This window comes from Leptidea sinapis, chromosome 9 (assembly GCF_905404315.1).
Source record: "Leptidea sinapis chromosome 9, ilLepSina1.1, whole genome shotgun sequence".
Classification (NCBI taxonomy): Eukaryota; Metazoa; Arthropoda; class Insecta; order Lepidoptera; family Pieridae; genus Leptidea; species Leptidea sinapis.
In genome coordinates, this window is record NC_066273.1 from 3,130,777 (window position 1) to 3,157,495 (window position 26,719).

The 26,719-nt window shown below is 34.2% G+C and overlaps 2 protein-coding genes across 3 annotated transcripts; one reads left to right on the forward strand and one right to left on the reverse strand.

Annotated features, from left to right (window-relative positions):
* The first annotated feature begins 1,476 nt into the window (after window positions 1-1,476).
* Window positions 1,477-19,951, forward strand: LOC126965971 (PAT complex subunit CCDC47). Of its 2 annotated transcripts, none has more exons than XM_050809818.1 (11): window positions 1,477-1,627; window positions 3,619-3,762; window positions 4,699-4,790; window positions 5,675-5,779; window positions 9,469-9,643; window positions 12,676-12,809; window positions 14,693-14,851; window positions 16,398-16,588; window positions 18,392-18,545; window positions 19,229-19,363; window positions 19,749-19,951. In XM_050809818.1, the coding sequence occupies exons 2-11, from the start codon at window positions 3,624-3,626 to the stop codon at window positions 19,851-19,853; spliced, it is 1,389 nt and encodes a 462-aa protein (XP_050665775.1). In that variant the 5' UTR covers window positions 1,477-1,627; window positions 3,619-3,623; the 3' UTR covers window positions 19,854-19,951. The 2 variants fall into 2 exon arrangements, with proteins under 2 accessions (XP_050665775.1, XP_050665774.1); XM_050809817.1 differs by lacking the exon at window positions 1,477-1,627 and adding an exon at window positions 3,519-3,540.
* A 2,945-nt stretch (window positions 19,952-22,896) lies between these two features.
* Window positions 22,897-26,002, reverse strand: LOC126966022 (uncharacterized). Its single transcript, XM_050809897.1, has 2 exons — window positions 25,857-26,002; window positions 22,897-25,765 (listed from the first exon to the last, which is right to left on the reverse strand). Exons 1-2 carry the CDS (start codon window positions 25,881-25,883, stop codon window positions 25,298-25,300), a joined length of 495 nt encoding a protein of 164 aa, XP_050665854.1. The 5' UTR covers window positions 25,884-26,002; the 3' UTR covers window positions 22,897-25,297.
* Between the last annotated feature and the right edge of the window lie 717 nt (window positions 26,003-26,719).

A 26,719-nucleotide genomic window follows, 5' to 3' on the forward strand; every position in this document is an offset into this window, starting at 1 on the left:
TTTCGGCTTGACATTGAATATTGGGACACCTGTATACTCAAGTCCCATTAGTTTAAACCAAGTTTCATACTGTATATTAAATTGGTTTGCACTTCATTTTTAATTTGTATCCTATATATTTTATTTTTACATTGGCGGTGAGACTATAAGCTAGATTTATGAAAGAAAATAAATACTTGCGAATAGAAATCTATATAAAAGAGAATGTATCTTTGTATGTTCCCTAATAACTCCTAAACTATTCGACCGATCTCAATGAAATCTTTTGTAATAGATTCGTTGAAACTCAAGGAAGGTATACATATATAGTTTGTTGTGTCACGATCCCACCCACGCATTTACCATATCTCTCGAACCGTTTATTGACAGACTGACGTCTGTCGAGTAACCTAGTAACAAATAAAACAATTTATTTCCTGTATCATTATTATAGTTCTGACTGTAGTATATTTTAAACGGCTAAGTGATTTTATGAAATTATAATATTAATAATCGTATGTTGAGTATGTGAAATTATGATATCGATTTAATTCCGTGAGGGATAATTTTAGTCATAATAATAATAGTTATGACAACACCTAATAATAATATAAGTATTGTTATTACCTATATTTTTTGGGTTTTCCAAGAATACTGAGCGGCATTGCATTGTAATGGGCAGGGCGTTACAACTACCATCAGCTGAACGTCCTGCTCGTCTTGTCATAAATAAATAAATGAACCTAAGACTACTCCTGTCAAAACTATTGCTATCTATTCTATTCTTCCTACTATGGCTCCTGTGGAAGGTATACCACAATTTTGCCAGTGTCACGTTAAGGTAGACCACCAAGCTTAGAGTATTCTTTTACTAATTTTAATGGTAGTGATCGGTGCTTAAGATTGAAACAAGTTTTATTTTCTTATACCTGAAACAAATATACATGCTGTTAGGACTATAAAGGACATACACAAATATAATTACTTAAATTATTTAATATAAGTACTTAGCGCTATTTACAACTTAATCTTATTTATTTTAATATATTTACACAAAATATAATATACAAAAGGAGTGAAAACTAGGGAGAGGAGACATTTAAAGGAAGTTGGGCGGGGTACTTCAGCAGGTATTAAATTGTACAAAGAAGGTTGTGTTAAGGGACAATTGAAGAATAGATGATCCACGTTACCGTCATCTAGGCCACATTCACAAAGGGAATTGTCGCTAATCCTAAGTTTAGCGAAGAAAACTGGGGTACACGCGTGGTTAAGGCGTAAACGACAAATAGTTGATATAACTGTTTTATTGGGAACCCCTGAATTTACAGAACCAATGTTTTTGAGGGATTTCAGGTTGGAGTTATATATAGCTATCTAAAAGGGGCACACTGAGACTACTACCTACCATGGTGTCAATATTCTAAGGAATACAATCATCATAGTACCTGTCAACTTGAATCAATTGTCGTCATCCTCCTAATTTGACATTTGGGATTTGACAGTTTTCTTTTGAGACTCAAATTGAATTTATCAATTTAGATTTTCGTCAGTGGAAGTTGAGAAATTTTGTAAAAAGCATTTATGTGATAAGTTAAATGTGTTGCTCAAATATTATCAAGAAATAGGAAATATCTAGTCATAAATAGTGAGTATTAAGTAACCTCTGTTTACTTTAGTTTTCGTGTTCATATTAAATTACCTCCTAGCTATATTCTGCGCCAATTACTAAAGAATTATTTCTAGGGCATCAGCATTATGAATATTATCTCGTGACGATGCGTATTTTTAGTTTTATTATTTATTGTTGTTTTGGATACTATTATTATAAATTATATCGTGTGGGGCTGACCAACTGATTACCTATTTAGTTAATTAAATGGCCATGAACATTTAGAATCCTTACATTACATATCTAAGGTTTCCCTATTACTACTATTAATTATAGATTGTGGTTTTTAACTTAAAAATAAACAAATTATTTTATAAGCGAGAATATAACCTTCATGGTCTGAAGATTTGAATTGAGGTCACAGTACAACTTAGAATAAAAGAATAATATTCAAGAACTTGTTCACTATGTCCAAGTAAAGTTTCAATTAGTTACTTTGCAGTTAATATTAACTGGAACCTATAAGTAATGAGTTTCTATTGTCATTTATATGTATGTGTTTCATTATTGTAATTGAACATAATTCCAGAAAAACGTTTCAAGCCACAAACATCACATTTGATGATAGGTTAAGTTTTCTTGGAAATTTAAAATAATTATATAGGTATAGTTTAAATTTAAGTACTCCACACATCCATATATATAATATAGATACTTAAAAAGAATGTGCCCTTACTCTCTTATAGAAATAAGGAATACAATTAAATTGTATAGCCAAGGTCTCATTGAGTACATTACTTAACAATAATAAATAGTAGTAAAGTAACATTTCAATATTCATTCTCTCTCATATCTTGATAACTGTTTTGTATCTCAAGGTTTTTATGAATTATTTACACAAGATGTAGCCAAGATTGATAAGAAAAGAAGTGTAAATTACTTCAATATACTTTTCTTTCAATATAACCTTACATTTTATACTGACAATTTGGAAATGTATTATTACATTCCATATATTCAAAACAAATAACACAATAATAGTAATGAATAAGGAAATTTTTATAATAAAAAATAAATTGTGTTTCTAAATAAATTAAATAATATAAGTAGACACAAATCTGGGAGAGACTATGTACTTACTTATTTTTTTATGATAATAAGAGACGAGCAGGACGTTCAGCTTATGGTAATTGATACGCCCTGGCCAATACAATGCAGTGCCGCTTAGAATTCTCGAAAAAATTAAGAGTGGCACTACAATTGCGCTTGTCACCACAAGATGTTAAGTCTCATTTGCCCAGTAATTTCACTAGCTATGGCGTCCTTCATACCGAAACACAGTAATGCTTACTCATTACTGCTTCACAGCAGAAATAGGCGCCGTTGTGGTACCCATAATCTAGCCGGGATTCTGTGCAAAGGATATATTTAAATATGACTAATCAGAGCATGTTGCCAGTTTTGGAAATCTGTTTTATTTTTGTATTTTTGGAGATGCTTAGATCAACTATCCATTACTTAAATTGGGATTGATATCTCTGTCAAGTGTAAGTGAATTTGTGAGAAACTGTCATCACCATAATGTTAACACCAGGAACAGACATAAACTGATGATGCCTACTACTCGGCTAAGTTGAGTTACTAAGTCTTTTGTAGGGCGATGTATTTGCTTTTACAACAAGATCCCAGAAAATGTTCAAAACAAAAGTATTACTTATTCAAAAGAATTGTTAAAAAACATTTGTGTGGTAAAGGTTACTATAACATAAATGACATTCTTAATGATACCACAGATTGGGAATGGAGTGACCGCCCTCAGGCTATTAAATAATAAGTTTAATTGTACCGTATTACTTTGTTAACATATTTATTCCATGAAAAAAAAGAAGCCCGCTGAGTTTGTTGCGGCCATTCTTCTCAGGTCGGAGGCATTCATTTTGGAATGGGTGGTAGTCGTTTTTGACTTTCAATAAGTGATATTACATCCTATTTTGAATAAAAATATTTGAATTTGAATCTGTTAACAGATAAAATGCGTTTAGCACTGCTTCCAGTAGTGCTACTGATATGTGGTATCTGTTTAACACAAGGATATGAAGATACCACATTGGAAGATGATGATTTTGCTGAATTTGAGCAGTTTGACGCTGATGATGATGCAATTGTTGACGGTAATCTATCTTTCAATTATTTAATACATTGCTTAAAATGGGCAAATGAGCCCAATCTTTAACAATTATCAACAATATTTAAATTTACCCATATTATAATATGTAGTAGCCCATACCATTAGTAAAATCTGAAACCAATATTAAAAAATTCATAAGCGCTCTGAAAAAGTTACTTTTGGAAAAATTTTACTATTCTATTAATGAATACCTAGAGGAAAAATATATTTGAATGTCTGCCCCTCTGTCGTTCATTGCCATGCCTTACGAGGTGTGTGTGATAATTATTTAGTACTACAATTTTGTTTAGTAACTAAGTCGCATGTAACACAATTTAATTAAATAAACAAATAACATACAGTGAATGAAAACCCTTAAGATAAGATCATTTATTTGTAGTCATGGGTATACATAGATGTTTCAAATCACAATAAAAGTTCTCCATTCCTTGCCCGCATGCTGTGGCGTACAAATAGTAATTAATAACAAGTCAAACAAATATATTTATACACAATGACAGTTGATTGATGTACATATCAATAATTGAATATTTTGAAATAACATATAACAAGTGAAATTGGTAAAAAGAAATTAAATTAAGTAAAATGATATTTAAAAAATGTTAATTGAGTGTTGTATCTGAAAAGAAGTCTTTTATGGAATAGTACGATTTTGTCACAAGCACATTAAATAGTTTCTTTTTAAAACACATCAACTTAACCTTTCCCTACTCTTTCAGTAGCCTGGCAACACACACTCTTCCTGTTTTGTTTTTTAGCTTTATTTATCTTTGTTTGTTATATGTGGACTAGTCTTTATGTCGTTATGTAATTGTTAGTATTATAGAGTTTGTAGTGTAACCCCTGGTTGTATTTTATGGTTTTGTAGGAAATAGTACATACAAATATTATATTGTAAGATATTTCATTAAATATCCAGGTGTAGCTGAAGAAGTTGTACCGGTGAAAGTAAAAGCCAAAGAATCACCTCCTGATGATTTTGTGGAGATTGAAGATGATATGATTGTTGAGGTGAGGTCCTACTTATCAGTTCTTGTGCTAGTCTAACTCTGCATCCTACTAGTATTATAAATGTGAAAGTTTGTATGTCTGGATGAATGTTTGAAATTCTTTAACGCAAAATCTACTGAATAGATTTTGATGAAACTTTACAATAATGTAGCTTACACACCAGAATAACAAATAGGCTATAATTTATAAAACTATAGTGTGAATTATACAAAATATAAAAGAAGTGTGATTGTTACTAATTAATACAACTAGCGCCATCTCTTATCAACTAGCAAGAAAAAGATCAATACAATTTATATGGCAAAACAACGTTTGCCGGGTCATCTAGTATCTTCATATATACTACTAGCTGACCCAGCAAACGTTTTTTTGCCGATATTAAAATCGCCATACAAAAGTAACTGTTGATCGTAGATGGGTGAAAATTTGAAGTTGTGTTTTTTTTTAATGCTGACTCATAATCACACAAATTAAAAAAAAAATAATCGTGTTTTCAACCCCCTTAATGTTAAGGGTGGTCACCCTTAACATTAAGGGGGATGAAAAATAGATGTTGTCCGATTCTCAGACCTACCCAATATGCACTCAAAATTTCATGAGAATCGGTCAAGCCGCTTCGGAGGAGTTCAATATTTAACACCATGACACGAGAATTTTATGTATTAGATATAGTATACTATATCTATATATTTTTTTATCTTTTCCTGATTCAAACTTTTTTAATTAAGAATCTTGAAACTTCGTATTTACGTTTGCGTGACGTAGGCCGCCAGTCGTCAGTTTGCACGTGACGTCACTAAGATGGCCGCCTGTCCCATTCTCGAGTTGCGAGGCATGTTAATTGCTCTTATACGATGAAATTTAAGGTGTAATTTCATTTTCAGGATGAAGATAGTGAATTCGAGCATTTTCAAGACCCTGAAGAGTTTGAGGGATTCCATGAGACTCCACCAAAATCATCAGAACAACCGAAGATAACCATATCAAATGTGCGTATACTATATAATAATTCAGTTTTTTCCTTTTTATAAAAGCATAAATACTTTTGAACTCATGCAATGCATGTAACATTTTAAAGTTTATTAAAAGGCATTTATTTTCTCAAAAATTGATTGATTCCTGTAGAATTCTTTTTGATGTCATTTCTAATAACTACTAGATACTACTACCGCTTCGGAAACGAATGGCGCTCTGAGAGAGAAGAAGCGGCGCAAGAAGCTCTTCCAGCAAACTTTTTTTGCGCTCTTTTCAATAGAAGTATACAATATTGTACAGTCATTTCTATCGCTATAAAATAATTACAATCTAGTCCCAGGCTGTCCGATCATTTATTTAGATATTCATTAGCATATATAGCAAAACAAAGTTAACTTCAAAATTTTTATCTATAAATGATACAGCGATTTGCTTGTCCATCGATTGAGATATGATTTTTGAGGTATATATTCTACTGTATTTTTTTTGTATTTCGGTAATGTTCAATTTTTCTCGACTCTTTAAAAAAAGAGTGTGTACGTGCTAGTGCCTTTTTTATATGAGTTATTTTTAATTTAGTTTCCTGTAAGACAGGGGCTCGTAAAGATTATGGATAAAAGCTGTTCAATTAGAGACATGGAAATGATTACCAACTGATACCTAACAAGACATCTCAAATGTGATCACTTCAATATAAAAATGAAAATTTCTATTTATCCAATAAGAAATTCACTATACTTTCTAATAGCGATTGGCTCGATGGCAATACAATTTTGTTCAATGACATATTTATTTCCTTAAAAAAATACACAGCATTAGTTTTTCAAGAGTTTGCAAGAAGAGACTGCATGATATACTCATCTCAAGGTATACAAAGATCTAGCTAATATGTATAGTTCAAAAATCCATTTATTTGATTATGACTGATCCCGTCATACATCGTCGACAATATGTTAAGCACGCGAACCAGTTATCGTTGGTTACCGTAATCATTTTATTTATTTTATTGAAGTGAAACTTCTTTAGAGTCGTTGTGATTTCAAACCGGATGCAACGGAAAAAACGACAGGTAAGAGACACAAATACAAAAATGTTTAGGATGATGCCGGCAAAGAATGAGACAGAAATATGCATACTATTTTATTTTAATGTATGACGCGAGTAGGTATACCTTAATATAATCGTATGTCATACGCACGACTTATAACTGCATAGACACCAGGAGAACATAAATATGGTAGCGGTGCTAGTAATGTCTTTCATAGCGGTTGAAATCATGTGTCATCCTGGCAACATGTACCAGGACTTCATATGCAGTTTAGAGGTTCATGCACAATGCAGGTTTCACTTCTGACATATTGTGTACTTTGTACACACGCATTTTTTTTTATTTACCACACATAGCAACTATCATTACAGGTATTACCTAATGCGACAATTACAAACAAACAAGAATAACAAACAAATCAATCTAAAACTAATCATAAAATCAAACATTACATTACAAATAATACATAACACCAGAAAATACAAAAAAGTTGAACATACAACTATTTACCATAACATACTACATATAACAATACCCTTGCCAGTTCACTCCACGTACACTCAAAAATTTCCACTTTTTTAATTAACTTATTTAATTATTTTTTTATGGAATAGGAGGACAAAAGAGCGTACGGGTCACCTGGTGTTAAGTGATCACCGTCGCCCATGTCATATCGTCCCGGAAACACCGCACAAGGAAGATTCCACAGCGTTGTAGTACGAGGAAGAAAGCTCCTTGAAAACCGCACTGTGGAGGACCGCCACACATTCAGATGGTGGGGATGATATCCTGGCGTGTCGAGCGAAGGTGGAATTCGGCGGCAGGAATCAGGTTAAACAGCTCTTCGGAACACTCCCCGTGATAAATGCGGTAGAAGACACACAATGAAGCGACATCTCTACGCAACGCCAAGTAATCCAGCCGTTCGCAGAGTTGTTGTGGAGGTCATTTATATGGCGAAGGGCTCTAGTTACAGGACTCCCGGGTTGTGCTCCTTCCCGCGCAACAACTTCACCACATACGCTGCTAGAAAAAAATCCCTACGGACGCTCAACTCAGTATACCCTACCATACCCAGCACGAACAGTGTACGGTACAGAAGTGGGTAAAATGGGTATACTCCATATAACTTGAATTTGTTTTGGACACGCTCTAACATCAACCTGTACTTATCCTCATGAGGGGCCCATATCATGTCGTGCCGAGAGCCAATCACGTAGATCGCGTTGGGCGCATGACAAAGTACATTCTAATATCGGCCTAGATTCAACATCAATAACACTCTTTATTATATGCAGTGATAGTTTGTGACTTACGGCCGTTCTCAATATTCAGTCAATCTCTTACTTGTGATAAAAATCGTAACTATCGTTGACCTTTCTGTCCCAATAATCTGACTATACCTCTAGATAGTTTCTCTTGCTGTTAGAGAACCGATAAAAACAGGCCAGAATATTAGTTTGCGTGTGTTCGTTTGCGTGACAAGCTACGTCTTACACTCGCGATTTGTCTGACACTTTGTGTTAGTGTGCGTACTTTCACAGCTGTCATAGTTATCTAGACGTATTACGGCCGTTACCATTATTTAGTCTATCTCTTATTTGAGATAAAAATCGTAACTATCGTTGACTTTCCTGTCCCAATAAACTTATCGACGGTATCTCACCTTATACGTACACGCTGTCAGTCAATGGGACGACCTATAGCTCACCAGCGATAGAAGTTTGTATGGAAATTGCAATTCACGCGTCCCAATATAAGGCGATAAGAATGACCTATCGGGTATATTGGGACAGCTAATTACTGACAATAGAAGGTAGTAATTTATCTCTATCTGTAGTATAGTGGGAACGGCCGTTAACTGTGTGAAATTTTCGCCCTAATAATCAACGGGTAGATAGTATTGACAAGACTGCTTTCATGTTTAATATGCGTTCACTGATGGAGCACTTTATTTTTGATAATAAATCTACTTTATTTTAATATCGATGCACATTACACAAGGTAAGAACTTTTATACAAAAAAGAAGTCGGTTACAAATATACATACAAACATACAAGTGAAGCTAATATAAAGCGTGTAAAAAAACGTGACGTAGTGGCAGTATAGCAAACAAAAATAACATGTGATCAGATTTTAATTTTATTTAAGAGTTGAATAAAGTATACAAGATTTTATGACTATACGTCACTCGAACGGTTAGCTCGGTTGGTTAGAGCACTGGCACGGAACGCCAGAGGCCGTGGGTTCGAGTACCGAATCGTTGAAAAAATTTGGTTATTCAAATTTTATTTGTGTATTAATCCTAGAAATGAGGATAACTTAAAAAAAACATAACAAATTGTTTAGATTTACAAGAGCGACATCTTAAGTCAATTTCCTGATAAGCAAATATTGGGGTTGAGCAGGTATCAACTGTATAGTAGATCCTGTAGATGAAGCCACAACCTGAGAGTTGAACAAAGCATACAAGATTTTATGACGATACGTCACTCGAACGGTGGAACTGGCAGAGCACGTGGGTTCGAGCCCCGCATCGTTCATAAAATTTTGTTTTTGTGTTTTAATCCTAGAAGTGAGAGTTATCAGTTTAAAAACAAAAAAGTGTTTAAATTTGTGAATGTTCTTAAATATTTTTTTTACTATTATTTCAGGTTCCTATAACTGCCCGTCCAAAATGGGATGCATATTGGCTGGAAGGCATCCTATGTTTCTTCTTGACTGCATATGCGATCTCCTACATGATAGGAAGAGCTAAGAACACCTCCATTGCTACCAACTTCCTCAAGCTCCACAAACCATTACTGGATGATAATTTCACACTTGTTGGTATGTTTCTTATATAATATTAATAAATAATCTTTTCTCAACATGCATGGAAATATTTTCATTATTTTCGAAAAAAGAACACGCGACGTATAAAATTTTCGGACAAAGAAAATTAAACAAAATGGCGGCAAAGCTGAAAATTCGTCTTGATTTGTTATAACATACCTACTTAATAATTATAAATTTAATAATAATTCAAAATGAGTTCCAATGGTCCAGAGAGTGAAATGGAGATTGATTGTACTCCACCAGATTTAAGATCAGAACCCAAATTGGCAATGGAAAACCTGCTTCCAGCGAAGTCAAAGGTAAATTTAATTTAATGTATGATATAAAAAGTGTATTTTATTTCCCTGCATTCTTTTGAGAAAACCCTATACAGAATGATAATATCTCTACTTTTCGAACGTCGTCGTCGGCAATAAATAACTTTCTTGAAATTTTAACTCAAACATTTTACGTTGCTCCTTTCTTTTAAAATACTATGTTACTTACGAATAGTTATTAGTTTTTGGCCATTCTTTCGATTGGCATTATAAAAGTACGGGTGTTTTTTTTACATTTAAGTCGGTTCGAGTCCCAGACGAGGCAAGTAATTTTCAGAAAATCTTTTAATGCAGAATTACTAACTTTTAAAAATAATATGTCCCATAACTTTGGGACACCTGTATATGCCTCGGTGGGAATTGGCAATTGCCTGTGTTTAGTGAAGTCCTCGCCGTTACTCGATCTGCAATTGCCTATTACCCGGCCTTTGCAATAATGTACTATTATTGTTCTACATTAAATACACATCGGTGACTATTTCTACCGTGAAACAGTAATAATATATAGAAATAATAATAATATCGACACACTTTTCACACAAATTATCTTGCCCCAACTTAAGCATAATATATAGCCTGTGTTATGGGTTACAAGACTATGATATATTTAAAACAATATACTTACTTAAACATACATAAATTCATATAAACATACATAAATACATTTAAACATCCATGACTCGGTAACAAACATCTATACACCTACCGGGATTCGAACCCGGGACCTCTAGCTTAGTGTAAACATTACTGTGTTACAGTCTGAAGGGCGCCGTAGCTAGTGAAATTACTGGGCAAATGAGACTTAACATCTTATGTCTCAAGGTGACGAACGCAATTGTAGTGCCGTTCATAATTTTTGGGTTTTTTAAGAATCCTGAGCAGCACTGAATTGTAATGGGCAGGGCGTATCAATTACCATCAGCTGAACGTCCTGCTCGTCTCGTCCCTTATTTCCATAAAAAAAATCTGAATTTTGTTTTACTTTTTGATTTATTGTTACATATTTCAACCATACCTCATAAATGTTCTCACGCCTTATAATCTGAAATAATATTATTTTCTTAAGATATACCACATGATTCATTGTTACATTGTATAAAAGATTTGTTCTTTTGTGATACTCTAGGAAACAAACTCAAATGTTGATTTTGATCATTAATAAGGTTTAGGTTACTGTAGCATAAATAACTTTCTTGAATCACACCACGGGAATACCAGACTATTATGTTCACGAAGCATCCTTACACAAACAACGACTTCAAGCTCTAAAGGTTGATGCATCCAATATACGATAATTTATATTTATACAGTTTATTCTTTATGAAATCTATATATATATATATATATAAATGAATTTCTGTTCGTTAGTCCCGCTAAAACACGAAAACGGCTGGACCGATGTGGCTAATTTTGGTCTTGAATTATTTGTGGAAGTCCAGAGAAGGTTTAAAAGGTGATTATATATGAAAATGATCGGAATTAAATTAAAACAACAATTTTGTTTTTCCTTTGATGTGTTCAGAAATGATGAAAAATGAACGTTCACAAATCACAAAGAATAGTTTAAAATTAATAACTAATTAGAATTTTTATATCTTTCTAACTTTCTCAGGAGGTAAAATATAAACTTAATTTTAGCTCAAATGAAATTTGAAAATTAAATTTTATGAACGACAAATCTTAAGTTTTGTCATGTGTGTACGCGGACGAAGTCGCGGGTATCAGCTAGTAACTAATACTATTTAAACACAATTCATATTTTGGATGCGGGCACCTTACAAACTAATTTGTTTTGTATATTACAGCCATTGTAAAATACTCTATTTGATTGAAAAGAATGGCCGTTGAGTTTCTTTTATGTTCTCGCGAGGTCAACTTTTTGCGAACATATGGTAAATTCAGTAATTTAGAAGAAATATTTATAGCGACGATTCAAAAGTGATTCAAAAAAGTTTAAGCCTAATTGAAGAAAGTTTTTTTGGATAAAATAAAATCTAATTTTTTTATGACTAATCTAGTCTCTCTAATTCTACGGATTACAAAACATAGTAGTGTTCTGTTTCCCCATATTAATAACTAGCTGACCCGACAGATGTTGTTCTGTTAATAATATTAAAAAACTGCGAGTGGAATTTCGTAAAATCTTACGTCATAATCTTTTTTTCGTAAAGTCTTAGCTGACCTCTACTCGGCGAAAGGAATATTCCTACCAAATTTCAAGTCTCTACGGCTTATGGTTCCAGAGATATCATGATGAGTGACTATATACATGGAAATCTATATATATAAAAATGAATTGCTGTTCGTTAGTCTCGCTAAAACTCGAGAACGGCTGGACCGATTTGGCTAATTTTGGTCTTGAATTATTTGTGGAAGTACAGGGAAGGTTTAAAAGGTAAATAAATAGAAAAATGCTCAGAATTAAATAAAAACAGCAAATTTGTTTTTCCTTTGATGCGTACCCCGTCGAATTTATTGACGCAACGCTTTGACAGTTATGCTGTCAAACAAATTCATTACAACAACAGGATGCATTTTTACGAAGCAATTCTTGATGTTATGAAATATTATTGACAAACTCATAAAAAAACATTATTTTATTTATTATATACAGAACAACGTCTGTCGGGTCAGCTAGTCTCTTATATATATATTACAAGTAATTGTTTTAGACTGTGTTGTAACAAATGAGTGTTTGTGTTGTAGGAGAGACAGGCTTAGACGTAGTGGCTGTGGGGGACCAGCGCGGCTGGAAGCGAGAGGCGGAGCACTGCTTCACCATGTGGTGTAGCGGTCGACAGTGTTGTGAGGGAATGTTGCTGACACTCAAACTTATAAAGGTACGCAATAATTATAGAAATGATCTAATTGAAATATGCAGGACGTCGGCTATGCGACATGGAGGGGAAGTACCTTGAAAATCGTCACCTTTTTGCTCTTAATAGTGATTTTCATTATTATAACACTAGAAATAAGGGATTGCTTGTAACTAATTCAAGTAGGCTTCATAAGATACATAATAGCTTTAAGGGTAAATGTATACACTTCTATAATAAAGTTCCCAGCCACTGTTCAGGCATTATCTATAAATAAATTTTAAATGTTTTATAAAAAAAATGGCTCCGTCGTAAATCCTATTACTCCACTGCTGAATATCTAAATGATCGGAGAGCCGGGGACTAGATTGTGATTATTTTATAGCGATAGAAATTACTGTACAATAATATATATTTTTATTGAAAAGAGCGCAAAAAAAGAATCCTGGGAGAGTTGTTTGTGCCGCTTCTTCTCTCTCAGAGCGCCATTTGTTTCCGAAGCGGTAGTAGTATCTAGTAGTTATTAGAAATGACATCAAAAATAATTCTAAAGGAAATTATTTTTTGAGAAAATAAATGCCTTTATGCCTTAAATATTGTAGACTAGCTGTCCGGACAGACGCTGTTCTATCAATAAAAAAAGTGTGTGTGTCAGCTCCGACGCACGACTGGAGTTTACTCCTCAAGAACGATTGTCTTTGAACACGTACTAAACAAAATCAAGTCCAATGGAGTCGGTTACAAACAGACATGCAGCAGTTTACACCGCTTATAACAAATAAAAATATATTACGGACAAATGAAACTCAAAAACTATTTGAAAACGTTAAGCCATCCGTGCATAAATCCTTTGGCGTGTTTGGTTCACATGCACTATTACTTATATTATAACTTGAAAATTGACATTATTTTGTTGTGCTAAATTAACACTGACCAATGGCCTCACTTTTTATATTATTTTGACCTTCCCAAATTTTTTGCACTGTTAAGTTTTTAGGTATTTTAAAGGTGTATTGCACAAAATAAAATGATCATTGAAAATATTGACATTAACATATAACAATATTTTTTTAATATGACTTCGACTGAGATCTATAGAGAATACTTAGACTTTACTTACATAATACTTAGCTGCATGAAAGCTTAGCATAATCTTTGATTTCGTTTTTATAATCATTTGACAGCTAAAAAAATCTGAGGTTAAGCTGACATAGCCCAATGCAAAAGTCTACTTTTTTTTTATGGAATAGGAGTACAAACGAGTGTACGGGTCACCTGGTCTTAAGTGATCACCGCCGCCCACATTCTCTTGCAACACCAGAGGAATCACAAGAGCGTTGCAGGCCTTTAAGGAAGGTGTACGCGCTTTTTTTGAAGATACCCATGTCGTATCGTCCCGGAAACACCGCACAAGGAAGCTCATTCCACAGCGTTGTAGTACGAGGAAGAAAGCTCCTTGAAAACCGCATTGTGGAGGACCGCCACACATCCAGATGGTGGGGATGATATCCTAACTTGTGGCGTGTCGTGCGAAGGTGGAATTCGGCGGCAGGAATCAGGTTAAACAGCTCTTCGGAACACTCCCCGTGATAAATGCGGTGAAGACACACAATGAAGCGACGTCTCTACGCAACGCCAAGTGATCCAGCCGTTCGCAGAGCACTGGGTCCTCGACAATTCGAGCTGGTCTGCGTTGCACGCGGTCAAATGGATCGAGCTGATACTGGGGTGCGCCAGACTAGAGATGACAGCAATACTCCATGTGTGGCCGGACCTGCGCTTTGTAGAGCGCTAGTTTGCATTTTATTATACTCGGCTAAGTTTTACGAAAGCAATGTCTACGTAAGCTCTATAGATCTCCGTCTTAATCTCATAAGACGTAAGATAAGATAATGTATTCGTTTCAGCGTCAAGACCTAATCCACGTGCTCCTGGGTCTGGCAAGACCCAATCCAGACACTTTACAACTGCGGATAGAGCTTGGCAAAGATGACAGCGATCCATTTGTGCTGTGTGTGGCACAGAAGAAGCTTGCCACAAAACTAGGCAAGGAGATGCAGGACTTGGTATGGTTCATTTATTAAATTATCATTTGGTGTCCACGGGGACCATTTTATCATCATCATATCAGCCGGAAGATGTTAACTGCTTCACAAATTCTCCTCCAAAGATCTCCACAGCGATCGGTCCTGCACTGCCCTCATCCAACCTATTCCGGCGATCTTGACCACATCATCGGTTTATCTTTTACGCATTCTTGAACTATGCAATAAGCGACCGATACACGGGGAGTACTAATATCCTAGACACAGGGAAAATTAGTTGGATTGGTGAGTCATAATGTAAACTACATACCTAATCTCCAGCAAAATAGCTATTTTGTGGAAAAAGGCACAAGCTTTTATGTCTGTTTTACATAAACCTACTATCTGTATGTACCTAGTTTATTTAAGAATTACTAGCAGTAACAACTACTTGTATACATTTATTTATCAAACATAAGTACCTATGTAAACTTCTTGTTAATGTATGTACCTAATAGTTGTGATGTATAATGTTGTGTAGTAGGTATTATCTGTATGTTACTTTGTAGTAACTTGTACATGGCTTTCTGTATAATATGTTTTCTTTTGAGACAAAATAAAATATTTGTATCTTGGGGGCCTACCAACACTGCATCTAACATTGTAGGTATAAAACTATATAAAATGGTTTCATTTTTTTATAGTTTCAACTATGATAGTATTTGTTTAATTAATAAATTGTTTCACCGCCTTTCATGTATGTGAAAGCCGTTAAATGTGGATTGCATGATTCGGTCTTAGTATGTGGATCTTCCCAATGTTTGAAGTTATTACTTTTGGGTGTATTTGGTCTTAATGTTTAGTTTAAAAATTCCTATAAGTCAATGAACCACTGTTCACAAAGGTGTAGGCGGTGAAATACGGTTTGCAATTTTCGGCCCATTTTATTAATAGGTTTTTGACAGTTCTCTACAACTGGCTAGTGGTTTTAACCTTAAAATGTTGTATCTTCCTAATTAAATAATATATTACACCTTATTTATATAGTAATCTGTGACACAATCGTTGTGTGTAAAATCACTATACTCAGGTTCCCGTCCGTAAAGTACAATATTATTTGTATGATATTTTAACTTAAACAATACGAAACTTCATAGGCGTGAGCTGTCAAAAATCTATTAATAAAATGGACAAAGTGTAGTTTATGAGTCTTCCCAATACTTGAATTTACTCATTCAATACTTACAAAATAAAATAAGTTTCTTAAGCCTAAAGACATTTTAGACAAGTGAAGCAGTAATGTGTAAACATTATTGTGTTTCGGTCTGAAGGGCGCCGTAGCTAGTGAAATTACTGGGCAAATGAGACTTAACATCTTATGTCTGAAGGTGACGAGCGCAAGTGTAGTGCCGCTCACAATTTTTTGGTTTTTCAAGAATCCCGAGCGGCACTGCATTGTAATAGGCAGGGCGTATCAATTGCCATCAGCTGAACGTCCTGCTCGTCTCGTCCCTTATTTTCATAAAAAAAAATCAATATGCTTATTATTTCTATAATTCAATTCATTTTGCGTATTAATTGGTTTCAGAGTTTGTTCTGCGGAGAACGTCGCCCCGGTGACAAACACGGCTTGCCCGGCTCGCTCAGTGTGCTGTCCGAGTGTGCGGAGGCGACGGGCGCAGTGCTTGACTCTCGGGTCACAGCAGCGCTGAATCTGTATCATCAGCACATACAATACATACACATATCCGACAGATTCTGCGGGCCAAAACAACTAGAGTGAGTATAACTTGATTCCTTCTGTTCAGTCATGGTTCGAAACTGAATTATGATAGTTCTATTCTATTCTATTCTTTCTAGTGGCTTCTGTGGAAGGGGCACCACAACTCGCCAATGTCATGTTTCAGTAGACCAACAAGCTTAGAGTGTGTCATTTGATCGGTATAAACGAATTTACAAGTGATTATAGTACTGACCGGTGCCCAGAATCAAATAAGATTTATTTTCTTATTATACCTGAAACAAATATACATGCTGTTAGATTATAATGGACAAACACTGATAATATTACTTATATAAAACATTTATTGTGTTAGTTATAACTTAATATTATTTTGTTTAATATATTTACATAAAGTATTTACAAAAGGAGTGAAAACAAAGGTGAGGAGGCATTTCATGGAGGTGGGGCGGGGGATTTCAGGAGGTATAAAGTTGTGCAAGGAAGACTTCATTAAAGGGCAATTAAAGAATAAATGGTCAACATTTCCCTCATCAAGTCCACAGTCACATAGAGAATGGCCTCTAATTCTTAGTTTGGCTAGGAATGAGAATGGGTCCAGTGTAGGTTTGAGAGATGGAAAGAATATATGATTAGACTATTACAATAAGATAATTTTAATCTGTTCATCATCATCAGCCGGAAGACGTCCACTGCTGAACAAAGGCCTCCTTCAAAGATCACCATGTCGATCGGTCCTGCGTTGCCCTTATCAAATGTACTCCGGCGGTTTGACCAGAATGTTGGTCCATCTTGTGAGGGGCCTACTAACACTACGTGTTCTGGTATGCGGTCGACATTCGAGGACTTTACTGCCCCAACACTGTCACTTCAGTGTTGCAACCATCTGAGCTATGTTGGTTACTTTAGTTCTCAAACGGATCTCATTTCTGATTCGATCTCTCAGGGAAACTACGAGCATAATAGCCCTCTCCATTGCCCTCTGAGTGATAATAAGCTTCCTCATAAGACCCAAAGCTAGCGACCACTTCTGTGTTCCGCATGTAATCACTGGCAACACATACTGGTTGAAAACCTTTGTTTTTAGACACTGTGGTAATTTGTACTAGAAAATCGCGAAGCTTCCCATCCGTGTTGGATACAACGAGCGACCTCTTTCCCGAAAATGGACCTGCCTAACTGGATTATTTGTCCAAGGTAGACATAGTCGTCAAGAATTTCGAGAGTACAGTTCCCATTTGTTATGGGAGTAGGTGTGACATGGGCATTAGACATGATCTTCGTCTTGCCTATGTTAATTTTAAGATCGACTTCATGGAAGCTGTATTGAGGCCATCAAGCATATGGCTTACGGCTTATCCCAATATACCCGATAAGTCATTCTTATCGCCTTATATTGGGACGCGTGAATTGCAATTTCCATACAAACTTCTATCGCTGGTAAGCTACACGTCATCACATTGACAGACAGCGTGTACGGAAAAGTCAGCGATAGTTACGATTTTTATCTCAAGTAAGAGATAGACTGAATATTGGGAATGCCGTTAGTCTTAATCTGTATTTAATACTATAATAATATTGTTGACAACCGTGTATGTACATGAATATTTAAAAAAAAACATCTACATAAGTCATGTTGAACTTGCATGCATGTTGGGCAAATTAATCTTAACTGCAAGCTCGTTAAAATATTCAGTAATTCGTTATTCCTATTGTGAATAAGACACATTGCCATTATTCATTGATTAATACTATGATATTTTGTCTTTATCTCAATATTTAATCTGTGACCCTTAAGCAAATTATTAATCTTGATTAAATCAATATTCTTGGATTTACAGAGAAACTAATGTGACAAAACCACCAGAAACTGAGAAGGTGATGCTCGTGAGTTTTGCACTTGGTCCGAATGGTGGTGACAGCGAAGTGAGGCCGCTGCTTCTTCTGGTCTTCTATCTACTGGACAAGCTCAAGCGTCTAAGACTTAGTAAAGAGGTATCTTATGTTAAGTTTTCAGTTATAAATTGATTGAAGTTTTATATTTATTGCAGTAAAGTCATGAAATTTATGTCAAATAATCATCTCATACATTGAAAGTTTATGAAAATATTTTATCTATATACATAAAAATGAATTGCTGTTCGTTAGTCGCACTAACACTCGAGAACGGCTGGACCGATTTGGCTAATTTTGGTCTTGAATTATTTGTGGAAGTCCAGGGAAGGTTTAAAAGGTGAATAAATAAGAAAATGCTGCTAAATTAAATAAAAACAAAAAATTTGTTTTTCCTTTGATGTGTCCATACATAATTTCTATGAGAGAATTTATTGACGCACGGTTTGACAGTTCTGCTGTGAAACAATTTCATTACCACAGCAGGGTGCATATTTTACGAAGTAATTCTTGATATTATTATATATTATTGACAAATTCATATAAAACATTATTTTATTTATTATAATATACAGAACAACGTCTGTCGGGTCAGCTAGTTTCCTTATAAATTACATCAGTTTTTTTATAATACAATTTTGGGATAGTGAAAAGTGCATTCTTAACAAATTTAAAATAAACAAAATCAAAACAAATTAATTTTCTAACTCAAGTTAATATGGAAATCATTTTCCACACATAATAGAGCTTACACTTAATCAATGTGGTATGTTTATTATTATCAGGCTCTGGCGAAGTGTGAAAAGCGTCGTCAGAAAGTGGCTGAAGTGTGGCTGAGAGGAGCTCACGCGGCGCGACAGGAGCAGGCCGTGCTCAGAAGAGAAGAGAAGCGCAAACAGGAAAAGGAGAAAATTCTGGCGGTAAGTGTACCAGTATGAACCAAATGAGACTGACTATACGTGTGGGGCTTACTATTTCTATATTTTGTAATAAATAAAAATTGCCTCTATTACTTGCCCAGTTTTTGAAGTTATACTTCTTTAGGCGCGTTATGTAACACAAAAGTGACGTTTGTGTCATTCGTTTTTTTTTGGTTTCTTCGTCCATTATTAGGACAGGCAAAGGCTTTAAGCCCATACAGCCGTATTCATTATTTAATAATTAATTGTCAAAGCTATTTTTGCAAGATTTTTACAAAATTGTTCATACCGGGGTTTGAATCCGGGACCTCTAGCTCAGTGGGCAGGGTCACTAACCACGGGGCTATATGGGTCGTCTAATATAATATAATACGTCGTATTCCAGGAAAACGATCCGGAGAAGCAACGCCGGTGGGAGCTGAAGGAACAGAAGCGTCAGCAGCGGCGCAACGCCCCCAAGATGAAGCAGTTGAAAGTGAAAGCAATGTAATTGATTACCTCAGTATTTAATGCAATAGTTTACAGTGGGTTTGTTGATTTATTATTTAAGAGTTACTCAGAGCATATGAATAAATGGATTTAATATAATGTGTTCTTTGATTTATTCAGAAATCTAGTTAATACGTACAATACAGGCCTTACATATAAACTTGATATAAAGTTATACCTGAGAATAAACCAAGAATATGCAAAATGTTGACTATATCGCTGACAACACTCAATACAATGATAATACGATAAGACATGGGTACCTTCAAAAAAAACGCGTACACCTTCCTTAAAGGCCGGCAACGCTCCTGTGATTCCTCTGGTGTTGCAAGATATTGTGGGCGGCGGTGATCACTTAACAACAGGTGACCCGTACGCTCGTTTGTCCTCCTATTCCATAAAAAAAAAATTTGAAGTTTTCTGAATGTTCGACAACCTCGCAAATAAACGCGGGAAACGTTATACGTCCGAATATACCAATCGTAAGCAAAATGTCTATTTGTAAATATTCTTGGTTTAACCTCAGGTTTTGGTATTTATTCATAGAGAAAATAACATTTACAATATACATCGTATGCATTTCACTTATAAGCAATACCTATTTTACGCTCCAGTTCACAAGCGTACACGGCAAGACAGCTGTCAAAAACTGCCAATATCTGTGTATCCCTAGACAAAAACACCAGACAGAATTTTTTAACGGGTGTATTATTAATTGCTCTTGATTCTAAGAGCCATAAAATAAAGCGAAACGCCTTATAAGATGAAATATTTAAGTATTTATTTGGATTTAGCTTGCGGCGGCCATTTTTGTTTAGCATACAACGGGAATTTTTTTGAAACTAAATTATTTTTTTGAAAGAAATATTAAGATCATATAACGTGTCTACGTTACTTAAAATAATACAAAGAATTCATTTGCAATATTTTAATTTTGACGCGTTTAGCAAAATAGTCCCAATTTCTCGTACAACTCTGAAAGAGTGGTGATATCATAGAACGAACCTGTCATAGTTCACTTGATTAAATTTAAAAAGTGAAATTTCAATTCATTTTAACCACTAAGTACGTTTTTATGTTGCGATAACTGAACTGAACTTAATAAATTCAATATCAACTTTGTTACAAAAATAATTGAGCATTGTAAAAATACAGTTGTCTTGGCATTTTTTAAAGTAGATAAAACATAAATCTCACAAAAACTAGCTAGCTGTGACAATTGCTTTATTGCCTTAGTCTTAAAAAAAGAAATTAGATACATAGGGTATGTTCCGATATGCACTGCACAGTGCTATCACTGTAGAAAAATTCGTTTCTTTATGGACTGCCAGTATACTGCCGCAGTACCCTAGGGAAATATATGACGTCATAAATCGCCGCCATATTCTACTGTGAGCACTTACGTTTTCGATGTAAGGTACTCGCAGTACTTTGATCACGTGATCCGTCAAAACAACTCGAGTGCCTAAAATATTCATTAAAATATTTTTTATTTGACAGTACTGCAACAACAGTTTTTTTAATGAACTAGAAAACTTTAATACACTCATTTGAATGCTGTGTCAAAAAATGCGGCTGACAGTATACGGGATTGCGTTCCGTTTTAAATAGTAACCAATATGGCTATAAAGGAACGGCTTCACAGTATTCTAAATTGACGTCACACTGTACAGTGGTCGCAGTGCATATCGGAACACACCCTTAATGCAGCATAAATACTACTGCAGTTCTTCTCTCAACATAATGAGCTACTTATTCATAATTATTATAGATAACTTTTACAAATACATACATAAAAATATCTAGAGTTTTTACTTTAAACACACAGTTTTTACATTTGACTGCACACAGAATGAGCCTCTCAAATCATCGACAATCAAGTCGTCTGCGATCGGTTTGTGATTCATTAATATTGTCTAGAGAGGGGTCTCATTGCATCTACTAACTGCAAGTAATATCGTGATCGGTGACATTTTACCAGCACCCGAATTTCACAACCGGACATCACGTCAAAATACGAAGTTTCACCCGCAATACATTGTTTTGTATTCTACACCCGCATATTTCCAATGAAACTCATTGCCTCGCACAGTTTCTCTGTAGTCATTTGCTGTACTCCGGCATCAAGGACTTTAAAGATAAGACTACAAAGCCTCTTACGGCCGTTCCCAACATTCAGTCTATCTGTTACTTGAGATAAAAATCGTAACTATCGTTGACTTTTCTGTCGCAATAAACTTATCGACGGTAACTCACCTTATTCGTACACGCTGTCTGACAATGGGAGGACGTATAGCTTACCAGCGATAGAAGTTTGTATGGAAATTGCAATTCACGCGTCCCAATATAACGGCCGTTCCCAATATACTATCTACAGATAGAGTTAAATAACTATCTTCTACTGTCAGTAATTAGCTGTTAATAATCTGAAGCTGTCCCAATATATCCCCGATATTCATAGACCGAGTCATTCTTATCGCCTTATATTGGGACGCGTGAATTGAAATTTCCATACAAACTTGATGTTTGAAGGGAAGGGAAATAAATATTTTTTCGGGATAAGGTTCTCCTTAGGTTTTCGAGTTTCTACTGTATTGCATTTGTAGGTTTGTCTCAAAATTTATTGATATTGAAACCGGCAAGACAGACTAGGTTATTAAGGGTATGAAGATACTATAAACGATAGATACATTAAAGCACAGGAATCCAGGGGTGGGTTAAACAAATTCGTCCCTTATTCCTATCCTCTTCGGTTACATAATATACCTATATTTATTTAAAACATTAAAAACTGATCTTTTGTGTTCATTCCACAAAGTTCCATTGAAGTCACTTCAATACGAAGTATTTCACCTCTTCACGAAGCATATTCAGGAGCTGTTGACTCGCTGGATCCTTAGCGAACTACTTACCATACTTATAAGTAGCAATAATAATTCTATTAATTATTTTTAAAATGTCAGCAATTTAAAGCTGAACAAATTAGGAAAGTAGAAATTTCTTAGGAAATTTAATTGGTATGTATGGTAAAAGAAAATTATAAGTAAACATTGAAAAGCAATATTTATTTCCAAATAAAATAACAAAAATGTTAATAACCACTTTAAACTAATTGCACTGTGTTCTCACTCATAATAACGGTGTCCACACAATTTTATGGTTGTCGAGATCTTTTAACTGTCACTAAAATATTACCACAAACAACCCATGTTGGGTATTGTAAGCTTAATATCATGTAATTTACAATTGATTAATGTTACAGTTTATTAAAACTAGCAAAATTACATTCAGTGGTTCACATCTGTTGTGTGGGTATCCAATAATTTTTTCCATGGTAACCTTTGCATCATATTATAAATTCTATGCTATAGAAAATCAACAAAACTCTGGACTAGAAAGAGCAAAGAGATCTCGTAGGTGAAGTCCCAACTGTGCAAAAACTTTCTAGGACTAAAGTAATCTGATGATGAATCCAGTCAGTGTACCGTGAATCCACTGAAGACTTTAAACACATCCTGCTAGAATGGGAGGCTATTTCCATTGTAAGAGTGGTACTTGAAGAAGATACTCTTACCTGTAAATCAGGTAGGGCATATAACAATAGTATGTCCTAAATAAATACTTGCATTACAATTATGTATGTTTGTCTATCTGTCTACGGGACACTTGCGATTTTCTTAAATTTTATAGATTTTCCTAATATTATGCTTTATTACTTCTAAGTTATGACAGAAGAGAGTCATGTATATTATCTATATACAAACTGTGTGTATGTTTGCTATGGACTAAAAAGAACTGGACCAATTTTATGTTTGATTTATTGAAAAAAGCCCCCACTTATTTATGATGGTTGGCTCAGTTGGTAAGAGTGCTTTTGGATGTAACCCCAGAGGCGCGGCTTCGAGTCCAGCAACATCCATAAATTTTGGTACAAATAAAATTTTTATAATAAAGAAAGTTGTCTTTTTATACATATAAAAAAATACATTTATTTAGTTATATCATGGCATACCATACATTTATTTAGTTATACCATTACTTGAAAACATAATTACTTAGATAAGTAAATTAGAAAAGGCTGCATAGCACAATGAGGATGTGTATGTACATATGTAGCATTTAGATATGTGAGGTCAATCAGAGTGTGAAATATTAATGAGTGGTGAGACAGACTAAATAATGTTGTACAACAGAAGTCTGTGTGTAGACAAAAGACATAGTACAAAGCAATGATAAAAGAACAACTGAGGTAGGAACAGTGTGGAGCAAAAAGAATGAATCAAACCTGATAGGAAGAATGAGTTTAAACCGAAAGTTGAGGATATTTTAAGACATCAATCAAATAAGGAACATATTCTCAAATAATAAAAGTGGAAGAAATATTTTGCACATGTTACAATGTTGTAAAATAGTCTAAAATGTTAATAAATATTATATTTTAAAGTGTATGCTAATTGAAATAGTTGATGTGAATGTCTAAGAAAGTTTTATAGGAAAATACAATTGAACTCATAGACTAGAGACCACAAAAACTTCTGATTGAAGTAGGTTACAAAGCTTTTTCTTTGTTTATCTGCCTTTACTGCTTATTTGGTAACTGGGGTCTATTGAATATTTAAGATGAATTAAAGTAGAATGATTGACTATTTTATATTTAACTGAATTAGGTTTTATTTAATACATGGACTCACTTGTAAATTTGGTATTATTTTAGTTTCTTTTTGGGTTAGGTATGGCAATGTATTGTGAAACATTATTTACTTTCAGTATAAACAGATCTAACTTAGTCTAAATGCATATCCAGAAAAATAAATACAGGCCATAAATATTTATGAATATAGCCGAATTATTAACACATTCATTGCAAATTCACATTTAATATGTCCAAGCCTCCGGCATAGTATTTATGTGACCAATTACGAAGTAATTTAAAAGATATATATTATGATTGATGTCACACAGCTACACTAAAACTTTCTGGATATAGCATTGAATGTGTTAATACTCCTTAAAAAAATAGATAAGTTGAATGAACATGGTTCACATCTCTATCAGAAACTCTTACTTCTCTATGGTTTAAAAAAGTGAAAGATGTTTAAAAATTAAACCAAATATGAAACTCTTTAAAAAGTAATCATGCTACATAACTGTAACAGTTTATTATTTTGTGAAATTCCTTGTGAATTGACTTGTTTTGGGAAAGCAGACTTCATAGACTCTTACTAATTTATTCTCACATTTATTACTTTTTAATTTGCCTACAAAATAGGTATCTAATATGAACACAAAAGTGTTTAAACACAAACCTAAAATATCATTAATTAGCAACAAATAATTTACACTTATACATTTTCATGTTATTTGCACACAGACACTTAACCTATACTAACAGCTATTCATGCTAACATTTATACCACAAATAAGAATTTATTAAAGTTGTTTGTGTCATTCATCTACTTGCAGTTTTTCTATTTGATTAGATACACAATCCATCTCCGGTGATGTTTCAAATGCAGGCTGTTGTTCTATTAACAGATTTATATTCTCTAGAGATTGACATCGTTTTGTTGAATTTCTTATATCTATATCTCCTATACCACTGGTAGAAGGTTCAAAAATGCTATACTTCGGCTCACTTTCAAAATCATTATTACAAATCGAATCCGAGTTCTCACTTTTAGTCCTGTGTCGAACGGGCACTAAATAGGGACACAGCCTGTTTTTAATAGTTGTTTTTTTCATACAATACCCAACAGTAACGTTGGATACGAACCTTGTATTAAGACGCACTACCCCGATGTTTGTTTTCGTTTCTTTGAGGTATTCTCTACGTGCTTCAGTTATTGCACTAAGCATGCCCAAGTCGTGTAAAGCTTTATCTAAGTTTTCTAAATTCTTGTGATGGTGTGGATTCTGAAATTATAAACGTAAATATAGCTATATACATAACACTACGTAATAGTTCTTTTCAAAACCCAAAATGTTAAGAAAAAGAGGAGCATACACTTTTTTCAAATTCATCGCATTTCATTCTGATTTAATTTAGGATTTGAAAAAAATATCTTAGAAAATCGCGTGAAAAATGAAAATAAACATTAGCTTCTAAAAGTCATAATAATCAGACAAACAATAAGTCTCAATAAGTCTATTGACATTTGACAGCTCAGAGAAGAGAGAACATATCGAAATAATATTATTTTGACACACGTGATACTCTTGACAGTATGGATACAAATATTCTCAATGTTCTCATAAATATTATGTATTGGATATAAATATAAATATATATAAATTCTATCGTAGTATTTTTTACAGACCGAATATCGCGGTAGTCGTTTACATTTAATAAATTATATTATAACATTAAAAGAGTAAAGAAATTACGTTAAAACACTTTCCAACAATATAATATTTTGTATAGTCTGCTCATAAATAAATCTTTGGCTCTCTAAAGAAAACTTTTTTCTGCACTGGAGTTAAGAGTATGACAACTCTCTCTGTTATATCCATTTAAACATTTTATTGAGATAAAACCTTTAGTTGCAAATGCAACGAGTAAGTACAAGTTAAGAAAAGGGTTAATGCAGTGCTAAATCGAAGCACGTCACCGAAATCAGATTTCCAGTTACCCGACTGGAACCCGCAAGTTTTGGTTATTGTCGAAAGCTGCTCTTGATTTGTGAGCATCATGCGTCGGTATGCTAGAGCCTTCGATTAAGGCAATCCGACTTCGCTGCGCTCCAACTAGATACCGCACTACCTAAGCACAACAGCTTTTTTATAACGGCATCTATTAGATGCAAATTTTGTAACATACGCTTCGTGTTACATTGAAATTAATAAAATATAAATATAATATGTGATCCC